Below are 12,217 nucleotides of genomic sequence, written 5' to 3' on the forward strand. Positions count from 1 at the left end.
AGTAGGTATTTCGAAGATTTTGTGTGGCATTGATACTTTTCCCACTATTACTTGAAACATCTTTTTCCATAATTCACAACATGTACATGCATTCTATTGTTTTTCCTGTTTGAATTATTTTACACTAGATATTTGGGGCTTTTAAAGCTTGCTGTCAGAGTGTGCCAGGCTTTGAGTATTTAACATGTACTTTCACCAGTTATGATTTACTTTTTATACAGTGACTTAGATGGGGAGTTGTCTCAATAGCACTCATATCACATCTTGTTTATATTCAAAGACTTTTTCAAAAATATATTCAACACAAATATTTTGGCCAACAACTTTATTACATTATATAACAGTTGCTATGGTTACTCGTCGCCATCTTCTTCCTCCTCGTCCTCGTTATTGATCTGGAAGTATCTGAGTTCATAAGAATCCTTGCTACTGGCAACAACTCTCAACCAATCTCTAAGATTGTTCTTCTTCAAGTACTTCTTTGTCAAGTATTTCAGATATCTGAAAAGATAAAATTCATGTTACGTTGATAATGGAACATGTACAAATGTACCAATGAGGCAATGATTAATGCAAACATTTCCCCGTCATCGTTTTTAATCATGTCATGTTTGTTCAAGCTGTTAAGATGTTTACTTTTATAAGCAAGATATTTTAAGAATGCAGTCGCATTTGCAAATATTACATGCATATCAAGACAGCAATATATTTTTAATCCTCCTATTAAAATACAATTAGAGAAATTTTACAACATGTTAAAACTTTTTCTCTCTAGTTAATGCATTGATCAGTGTTGTCCTTCATTCAGAAATAAAAAGCCGCGTTGTTTGTTTCACGTTTATATCAAACGGTAATTCCAACTTTTCATCATCAAAGGACAACTTAATCATTGTATGCAACATATACAAATGTATGTTATGTTAATCAAGGGAAAGTTACTTCAAACATTTCAGCGTTGATGTCAAGTGATTCAACACCTTTATTATACATGTTACTAATTTACCTTCAGACAATTTTCTATACACATTTAAGTGAATCACCCACAATCACATGTTTCTAGTTAAAAAATAAAATGTACTTGCATTTTGTACTTAATTTAATTTTTATGTTTAATAACAAACAAAGAAAAGTTTCATTATACAATATTCAAGATCTGTTTATATCCACAGTAAATTGGGCTTTGGAAAGTCGAAGGTCATTCATGATTTTTTTTTTTATGTTTCACTCCACATAGTGCAACACACATTTAAGATTATATCAATGTTGTCCTTCATTCAGAAATAAAAAGCCGCGTTGTTTGTTTCATGTTAATATCAAACGGTAATTCCAACTTTTCATCATAAAAGGACAACTTTAATATTGTATGTACCACATCATTAGTTTAACAAAACTTATCATGCAACAGTGTCTGAAACACTTCAGTGATAGGAGAGATTCCCTTTGTAATAGGATTACAGGTTCAAGAGATATTCTAGCGAATCAACAACAATCACTAGCATACTGTTTTAAAAATTCACAAACCAAGAGATTTTTAAAACTCATATCAATTTCCATGAACTGATGTCTTAGGCCAAAAATAAAATATTGTTTGTTTCCCCTCACACGACCGACCCAGTAAAATCAGTGCGACCTGAAAAATTTTATTGGCCATACTTGTCCACTATTTTTTTTGGTGCTATGTTGGTTATTGGTGATATTTTTTCGATGCTGTAGTCAACGATCGTTGGGTTTTGGTGATACCTTTCTGATGCTGTAGTCAACGAGCGTTTTAAATCAAGGTATTTTTACATTGAAGCGTCTACATGATTTGGAATCAAGGAAAACAAACAAAATGCTTTCCACACGATTTGTTTGTGTGCAAGGGGGAAAAAAAAAACAAAACAAAACTGAAGCATCTTTCAACCCGCTGAGTGCATCTTGATTTGCATTGTGTCTAACCTCTGTTCCTGTTTAAAGGATAAAATCTTAAAGACTGAGTAAATGTTCTGACGCGTGCTTTAAAATCTATCTACTTTGTCTTTGAACAGGTTGGGCACAAGTCAGGAAATGTGGGATACATGTATTTCCTGCTTTCAGGGAACGTCCCTGTTTTCTGGTGTAAAAAAAAACAGTTTAAATGGGATTTCCTTGTTCAATTTATGGCATGAAAATTACAAAAGGACACGTTTTAACGTTATAACTGCATCAGTAGAATTCGTAAATACTTATTAAAAGTATTTTAGGAAATACAAAACATGAATATAAAGTGAAGCCTTGTTTCTTCTAGAACTCGAAAAAACAATATAAATCTGTGTTTAGGAATCAATTGCATGATCCAGGTGTAACTGAACATAACTGAATTATGTTCACTTCTATTGAAAATTTTTATTCATTGAATTTTAATTCCCAAGTGATACATACATGTATCTTTTTGTCATATCATAATTGATGATCAAGGTATGAATTGGTGAACAAAGGAATTGTTTTGTTGTGAGTTATGCATCAAATAAGACTTGAAATGAGCTTGATTTTTAACTAAATCAGATGCTCCGCAGGGCGCAGCTTTATACGACCGCATAGGTTGAACCCTGAACGGTTGGGGCAAGTATGGACACAACATTCAAGCTGGATTCAGCTCTAAATTTGGATTGTGATTAAATAGTTGACACAGCATAGGTTTTGGACACAGAATGAATGTGGTCTAATGAACTTAAAATATTTTTTTTGTCTTTGAGCAATCACTATGCTGTTGAATATTAATCCTCTCAAAAAAATGTTTGAAGAAATTTTCTTTTTATTTATTAAATCTGAAATGAGAAAAATTACCCCCCCCCCCCACCACCACCACCATTTTTTTTTCACATCCCCCTTTCCCTTTTTTCAAAACTGATCTCAATTCAAATTTCTAATGGAGTTTGCAACAATAACTACTCATTTAAATACATCATAAAATATTAAAATGTAACAAAAAGTGCTTGTTATCACTGAATGGTAAAGAGTGTTTATCAGTTGGTAGTAAAAGTGAATATACATTGTGCATTGTATAAAACAATGATTTAAGTTGATTCAACTACTATTCTTGACAAAGAAAGACAACTCCAATCAATTGAAAATTTCTTGCTATTGCACATTATTGTGCAATTAGATATTTCTTGCTATTGCGCAGTACTGTGCAATTGAAAATATTTGCTATTGCACAATACTGTGCAATTGAAGATTTCTTGCTATTGAACAATACTGTGCAATTGAACATTTTTTGCTATTGCGCAATACTGTGCAATTGAAGATTTCTTGCTATTGCTGAATACTGTGCAATTGAAAATTTCTTGCTATTGCACAATACTTAATATAATAATTTTGGATCCTGATTTGAACCAACTTGAAAACTGGGCCCATAATCAAAAATCTAAGTACATGATTAAATTCAGCATATCAAAAAAGCCAAAGAATTCAATTTTTATTAAAATCAAACTTAGTTTAATTTTGGACCAGGGTTTCCGCTGGCGGTCGCCATTTTCGCAATTTGCGAAAAAATAATAATTGTGGCGATAAAAAATCGTCATTTGCGAAAGAATTTGGCGAAAGAAATATATAAACTGATTTATTTTCCTCCATCTTGTTTATTTACTTTTTTTCGAGTTTCTCGGACTTTACCCGATCAGGCAATACTCTGAATTCACCTTGACCTCATTAAGATTTAGACAGAAAATCAATAATCAGCTGATTGCATTTTATAGCTATCGACAACAAAGGACTAATTGATAAAGGTGTTGATTGAATTGTTTCACAAAATGATATGGTCAAATGGCTTCTGCTATAAATGTCACAATGACATACAGAATTTATTTACATCTTTGCGACGTACGTGTTTGAAACAAACTTTTGACATCTCTCCCTTGAAAGATAGTTTTGAAAAGAAAGCTGTTGTTGTGACGAAAATTGTTCAAAAGCAAGAAAAATCTCCGATTTAAAATTTTAATTCTTTTATCCTTTGACTTTAATAAAGTCGTTTGAATGACACATGCACGTGTTTCAAGCATAGTTGTACGTCTCAACTTTTTCATTTACGATGGTCAAGAAAAGAAAACTGTCGTTATGAAAAAATCTATCCAAAAAAACAACCCCTGGAATGAGAGTAACCCTTCAATGTAATGACTACACATGAAATGAGGGATCAATTTCATGTGATAAAAGCTTTTGTTTTGTTGTAAAAATTACTTCTTAGTACGAAAGGGCACAACAGGAAAAATATATTTATGTTACTTGGCGAAAAAAATAATAAAGTGGCGAAAAATATATTGTTTTGGCGAAAGAGGTGGCGAAAAAAATAATTAACCCAGGGGAAACCCCGTTTTGGACCCTTTGGTATTTAATGTAGACCAATTTGAAAACAGGACTAAAAATTAAGAATCTACATACACAGTTAGATTTGGCATATCAAAGAACCCCAATTATTCAATTTTTGATGAAATCAAACAAAGTTTAATTTTGGACCCAGATTTGGACCAACTTGAAAACTGGGCCAATAGTATAAAAATCTAAGTACATTTTTAGATTCAGCATATCAAAGAACCCCAATTATTCAATTATTGATGAAATCAAACAATGTTCAATTTTGGACCCTTTGGGCCCCTTATTCCTAAAAACCTGTTGGGACCAAAACTCCCAAAATCAAACCCAACCTTCCTTTTATGGTCATAAACCTTGTGTTTAAATTTCAAAGATTTCTATTTACTTATACTAAAGTTACGATGCGAAAACCAAGAATAATGCTTACTTGGGGCCCCTTTTTGGCCCCTAATTCCACAACTGTTCAGACCTCAACTCCCAAAATCAATACCAACCTTCCTTTTGTGGTCATAAACCTTGTGTTTAAATTTCATTGATTTCTATTTACTTATACTAAAGTTATTGTGCGAAAACCAAGAATAATGCTTTAATATTTGGGCCCTTAATTCTTAACTGTTGGAACCAAAACTCCCAAAATCAATCCCAACCTTCCTTTTGTGGTCATAAACCTTGTCACAATTTCATAGATTTCTATTCACTTAAACTAAAGTTATGGTGCGAAAACCAAGAAAATGCTTATTTGGGCCCTTTTTGGCCCCTAATTCCTAAAATGTTGGGACCAAAACTCCCAAAATCAATCCCAACCTTCCTTTTGTGGTCATAAACCTTGTGTTAAAATTTCATTGATTTCTATTCACTTTTACTAAGTTAGAGTGCGAAAACTAAAAGTATTTGGACGACGACGCCAATGTGATAGCAATATACGACAAACTAATTTTTGCGGTCGTATAAAAACCATATCAAGGAATAAAATAAAATAATTTGCCTACCTACCTACCCATACCCTAACAACCTCAGTCGGGAGAGGGGAAACAAAGAAATTTTTATGTTGGCCTTACTGTTACAAGAAAGCTTATGCCAGTCCATTGATTAAGTTTTCAGAAGATCTGGCCAAGACAATGTTGTGGTTCAACAGGGGAATATCAATGTCATAAAAGAGAGGAACCTAAGGATAACTATTTACATGTATATAAAATTTGTCCTTCCTTCAGAAATAAAAAGCCGCGTTGTTTGTTTCACGTTTATATCAAACGGTAATTCCAACTTTTCATCATCAAAGAACAATTAAATATAGCATGTGATATTTAGGTTATCAAACTTGGTCATGCAACATGCAGTTTCTGAAATACTTTAGTGCTGGGGCTTAGTGATTCACAGAGATAGGACACTAGAGACAGGTTTCACAGCATTAAGATTAAATAAACTTTTGTGGTTTTTTATGTTGTGATGTTATGCTATTGTTTCAGAAAAAGGAAGAAGGTTTGGTACCATTAAAACGTTTAATCCCGCTGTAAACGATTGCACCTGTCCTAAGTCAGGAATCTGATGTACAGTAGTTGTCGTTTGTTTATGCAATTTATACATGTTTCTCGTTTTTTATATAGATTAGACCGTTTGTTTTCTCGTTTGAATGGTTTTACACTAGTTATTTTGGGGCTATGCGTTGAGTGCGTACATTGACCTACAATAGTTTACGTTTAGAAATTGTTATTTGGATGGAGAGTTTGTCTCATTGGCACTCCCACCACATCTTCCTATATCTATTTTGTTGGGTGATTTAACACTACTTTTAGGCTATTTAGTTGCAGCCAGTTTTTATTGGCGGAGGAAGCCAGAGTGCCCAGAGAAAGCTTACTGACAATCTTGTAGTCTATTAAAATAGGAGTTAAGTGCACCTGCATGAACAGGGTTCGAACTCACAACCTCAGTGTTGACAAATAGTTGTCTGGAGTGTAGAAATAAATAGTAAAGGTAAACTGTTGGATAGCAATTTCCATGTACTGATTCTTACTTTTTTTGTTCAACAACAAAAAAACATAAAATCAGTAGAGTAAAATATTCAAGACTCCCATAGCAGGTATATTCCACAACATACGAATGTTGGACATAAATCCAAGGTCATAAATGTAAGCATTTTTAATTTATCAACAGTGCAACAATTAACAGACCTGAATAGTAATCGATGTCACCATATACAAGTTTTTTCCTTCATTCAGAAATAAAAAGCCGCGTTGTTTGTTTCATGTTAATATCAAACGGTAATTCCAACTTTTCATCATAAAAGGACAACTTTAATATTGCAACATCTTTACCATAACTTTTATTTGAACTATTTCTGAATCACTTCAGTGATGGTTCAGTATTGAGCAGGGCAAATAGAGGTTTGACTTAAACATTTCAAAACTGTTAATGGGTAAAAAATCACAACCAAGCAGCCTGCACCATTAGCCACCAGTCTAATACCCTTGACTAGTGAAACATTTTTTGGACTAGTAAATTTTTGCAAAACTTTCTTTGACATGTAAGGAAATTGTCTGAATATTGAATTTGTCTTCAGACAAGTACATTGTATTTAGAATAGATTTTGGTGCAGACCAAAAGATTTTTCCCACTTCAATCGACCTGTGTACACTTTACTTTTTGGTTCAACAAAAAATTTCTCAATCCAGTTCATGGCTACCAGCAATGACTATCTACACAAGAAACAACGTGCATGCCTGGTGTATGGTGATAGCAATGATGTTACATTTATTATAAATATGTTAATGTTATCAATGATGACAATGGTAAACCATAATGTGAATACATGTACTAGCTATAAGTGTTGTCCTTCATTCAGAAATAAAAAGCCGCGTTGTTTGTTTCATGTCAATATCAAACGGTAATTCCAACTTTTCATCATCAAAGGACAACTTTATTATATAGCATACATATGCATCAGCCTTCTGACATGTATGATGTACATAGCCTAACTAGTCGTGAGAATAATGCGAGTATGTCTTAACACATCAGTGATCAGAATTTCACAGAGATGATGAAATTAAAGGAAACACATGATTTACAAAGTCTCCATGTATTATACATTCATAAGCATTGCAAAATCCATTGTATTGCAATGGCGATAGGACTTGCAGACAAAAATCATCTGTAAGAATTGTTCAAAATCCCAATATTACAAGTACTTTACAACTGATTTTTTGTACTGTTAAATGAATTATCTAAATCATCTTTCCCCTCCCCTGATAAGAATACAAAATTACCATTTGATGGACAGGTCTGACAGAAATTATGTTTCCCAAAAAAATTACCTCAAGTCGTCGACTGCAAAATTCTTGCTTTCCATAAGTATTATTTATATTCACAAGAAAAATGACTTGTACATGCACTAAGTTCGCATTGTAAAAATATGAATGTTAATTACTTTCATACAATTAATGCAATCACCTTAGCTTTGTTGCATCATTTTGTCCTTCAGTCAGAAAATAAAAAGCCGCGATGATGGTTTCATAGTTTTTAACATCAAACGGTAATTCCAACTTTTCATCATAGAAAGACATCACAATTATGATAAATGAAGCATATTTATTTATTGATATTTTTTCCTTTAAACCTTTAGCTTTCAGATATAAACTACTGTGACGTCAAAGAAACACCAGTCATTAACTAACTTCAAAAGTATCTGGCCTAATCTTAAAAGTTTTACATCTATGATCTCTGGCTCAGACTTATTTTCCACTCAATTGCATCTGTAGTGCATTTCTTCACCCATGCACAACTTTATCCTTTAAATATTCACAAGTTTATATGACTTGTCAAAGATCCAAGAACAGCAAAGCAAACTAAAATCAACTCCATGGTAGGTATTTGAGAATGGGGTGTCGGAGACCAGACACAGCTGAACCCCTTTAAATGCAAAGACCTGAAATCACCAGGTCCACAGTACAGGTAACTAAACATTTTGAGAATGGGATGTCTGAGGACCGACACAGCTAAACCCCTTTAAGCGCAAAGAAGTGAAAATCACCTGGTCCATGGTACAGGTAACAAAACTTTTTGAGAATGGGATGTCTGAACCCCTTTAAATGCAGACCTGAAATCACGTCCATGGTACAGGTAACTAACCTTTTTGAGAATGGGATGTCTGAGGACCGACACAGCTGAACCCCTTTAAATGCAAAAGACTTGAAATCACTTGGTCAATGGCACAGGTAACTAACCTTTTTGAGAAGGCGATGTCAGAGGTGAGGTTGACTTTGTTCTTGTTCCTCTCCAGGACGACATTTGTTCCCATGTTGCTGGTCTTGCCGTTCACTTTGATTCTCTCTTGTAAGAATTTCTCCTGCATCACAAATCAGATATTTGGATTAGGGAAGATAACCCTAACCCAGGCTTAGGGGAGGTAACCCTAACCTAGACTAGGGGAGATAACCCTAGTCACATGTTTAACATTAGTGCAATAAATAATTTGTCAAGTACACATACGGTGAAGCAGTTAAAAATCAATTATGGTTGTGTTAAATCACTTTGAAAAAGGTAAGTCATTGGAAGAGGCAACATCCATCCAATATACAATTTTTGACATTAATACCTACAAATGTCTCAAGTGAATCACCAACATCAAGCTTGATTTTTAACTAGTTTCTTAATGTACACGTACAAAATAATTCAAATTTACAGGTATACAATTATCACTTTCAATTTGATTTTAATTACGTTGACAGTCACTTCACTTCACTTGATCCTTCATCAATTTCAATTGGAATTGTTAGTTAACTGGTCTTCAAAATATTTTAATTAATATCTGGACATGCTGTCAAGGCTAAAACTCCACTTATCATGCTTTAAAAGAATAAAGTAGTTTTGACAACAGTTAAATGTTTACTATCTTACAAAGCTGACAACATCCATGATTCCATCCTCGACTGGGTGGGTACAGTCAATAGTGTACTTCAAGGCACTCTTCTTCTTGCCTTTTCCTCTTTTGCCAGCACTGGACTTTGATACTTTCTTCTGGACCTAAAACAGGATATGCAGGAGTAAGAAAATAATATAATTTATTGGATCAAATATCAACTTGAAACATTTCATGAGTAGTAAAAATTAATCAATTTATTTAAGAAATGTACTTTATAGACATGTAAAACAATGGGTCTTATCTCTGCATTGAAGACCAATTGTCATTAGTGGCCTTGGGTTGTTTTCTTTTCCGACACATTCTTATTTTATTTACTATTATACAATTAACTCTTCAAAAGTATTTTTTCTGCATGGGAAGGACACAGTAAACTAAGACTCAAGCTTGGGCATGGGGCTTAACTTAAGGTTCAATCCTTGAATTAGATACCAAGTAAATATCTAGATATTTTTTTTTTTATATTTGGTCAAAGGCCTGGTTTTTTTTATTCTGAACCATTAACCTGGTTTTAATAATTTTAAAGGTTAACAGTTAATTTGACGAGTCGGTCTTAACCATGCTGTTAAACACCAGGATGAAAAGCATGTTTTAGCAATTTTTTAAATGGTTTATGGCGTAAACATTTTCTTAAACCCTTGCGTTTTTGTTCTCCTTTTTTCAAATGTTTAGTTTAAGGTTCCACTAAAGTCAAAATATAGGACACTACAGACACAGCAAAATGTTGCCTGTATTTCTCAACCTAAAATTAATAAAAATAATAAAGTCTTAAATTATGAAAATACATGTTCATTTTAACATACTTAACATATACACATTGTGTAAATTGTAAATAAACTTGAAATTATTGTGTTATGGTCAAACCAGTTTTGGGGTGATCACTCAATTTTCCAAAAAATCTGGAGGCCTGTGAGATGACTTAATTTGTTTAAAATTGGCATGAACAAATACTGTTACATGTAATGCAGTACAAGCTAATGATTATTTTTAAGACAATGTATTGGTTTACAAGTTTCAGTTAATTTCATGGATCTAAGTGAACGAATATAGAAGGTACAATACAGAAACTGGACAAAAATGTCATTAAGGCCAGGACACGAATTTTAAACAAATTGAGTCATCTCACAGGCCTCCAGATTTTTTGGAAAATTTAGTGTTCACCCCCAAAACCAGTTGAACATAACACAATAGTTTCAAGTTTATTTACAATTTACACAATGTGATATGGGAAGTATGTTAAAATTAACATATGTTTTCATTGTTCAAGACTTTATTCATTTTAGGTTGAGAAATACAGGCAAAGTTTTGATGTTTCTGTAGTACATTTTGACTGAAGTGGAACCTTAAGCTAAAACATTTTTCAGATTGATTTTAAACAGTAACTAGTTTGAGTATAAAAAAAAACGGCCATAGATTTCTCATTCTGAGCAAGTGAAGAGTCTTATTTCTCCGGAAATCTGGGAACCATTTGAAACCCTTGTATGTTACATTATATTATAGAGTCATGCATAGAGTGGAAGTGTTTCTACCATGTAACCCAAATTTGTACTGGTAATTAAATTTTTTTGTACAAGTTTCATACTATTTGCTAACCTAAGTGACAGGAGTGAATCTTAGATGCGGAAAGTCATCTTGTATCAGGCAATATACTTGGACATAAAAACTCTTCCTGGAGGCATTTCCCCACCCCCTTTTTTCATGAAAATTACTGGATCCACCGGTCCAAATAATTATGACATCTGGCAAGGCTATTTAATTTTTTCTCGGACACGTCATTATTATTTGGACTTCATGTAGATCCACCACTGCCTCCCCCTACCTAAATATATCTTTTGTCAGTATTTTAAGCAAAAAGAAATAAAAGACGGGGATTTCCAGAAATATCGACTTATTAGAAAAACAATTTGTGGTTTCTGCTTTCGTTCTACTTCAAGTTCATGTGTAATCGAGGACTTGGATTTGTTAAATATGAATATAAGATGTGGTATGATTGCACTTGCAACTCTTCTTCACAATATAATTAAAAAATAGAAAAATGGTTTAATATTAAAATTATTTAAATATCGTATATCAAATAATTTAATGGATGCCGAATTGACTATAAATTGGTACCGATTTGACCGTTTCGATTGGACTTGTACCAAAATAGATTCTATTTTTCACGGAAAAATATAAATAAAAGAATATTACACCGACATTATTGTATCAAATTAAGATGAGATATTGCTCATTTACATATAAACGTATAGGTCTAAATAGCTAGGACTGCCTTTTGAAGTCACTACAACTGATTATTTGGACGACGCACATGGGCGGCGAGATGAATGAATCATCATTTACAAATAAAATTGACGTATCATCCTATCTTTTATCAATATTTTAGTTCGCCTTTGCCTTAGTATGAGCTTTAATTGAAAATTTAAATCAAAACCCGACAAGTAAATCATGTTTTTTTGCAGGAGCACAATGTTCGCACCTGTGGCATGGTTGCTGTCTCGTGGTGAAAAGACCGAAATCGAGGTCGGTGTGTATAACGTGCAAAATCTATTTCCGTCGAAGCCTTTACAAAATTCCGGATCTATAATTCTCCTGAAAGAATCATCAATGATCCTTGTTATCATTAGTTTTTCTTATGTTTGTTTTGTCTATCATGTATTTACTATGACCAAAATTGTTTTTTGTTTGTTTCTCAAATAAAAATTAGTTAAATATCTAATTTCCATAATCATACAAATACAAATACAAATATTTTTATTGGCACAAACTCATTAACAATAAATGGTTAAGACCTATGGCATTACATACAACTATAATAATTGACATGGTAGAATGAAAGGTTCCATGATAACATATCATGCTAAATTATGAAAAGTTACAAAATGATGTATCATATAAGTTCATCAGGTAAAGTCAAATAAAATCCGGCAAATCATTTTATTGGTGTAAAATGATCCAAATATTGGATTGTTACCAAGA

At 32.9% G+C, this 12,217-nt stretch overlaps 1 protein-coding gene across 1 annotated transcript; it reads right to left on the minus strand.

The window, feature by feature from the left end:
• Nucleotides 1–310: 310 nt before the first annotated feature.
• Nucleotides 311–11,801, minus strand: LOC143057069 (large ribosomal subunit protein eL22-like). The gene is made up of 4 exons (XM_076230301.1): nucleotides 11,718–11,801; nucleotides 9,220–9,345; nucleotides 8,547–8,668; nucleotides 311–501 (listed from the first exon to the last, which is right to left on the minus strand). Exons 1-4 carry the CDS (start codon nucleotides 11,724–11,726, stop codon nucleotides 354–356), a joined length of 405 nt encoding a protein of 134 aa, XP_076086416.1. The 5' UTR covers nucleotides 11,727–11,801; the 3' UTR covers nucleotides 311–353.
• Between the last annotated feature and the right edge of the window lie 416 nt (nucleotides 11,802–12,217).

This window comes from Mytilus galloprovincialis, chromosome 13, assembly GCF_965363235.1.
Source record: "Mytilus galloprovincialis chromosome 13, xbMytGall1.hap1.1, whole genome shotgun sequence".
Taxonomy (NCBI): domain Eukaryota; kingdom Metazoa; phylum Mollusca; class Bivalvia; order Mytilida; family Mytilidae; genus Mytilus; species Mytilus galloprovincialis.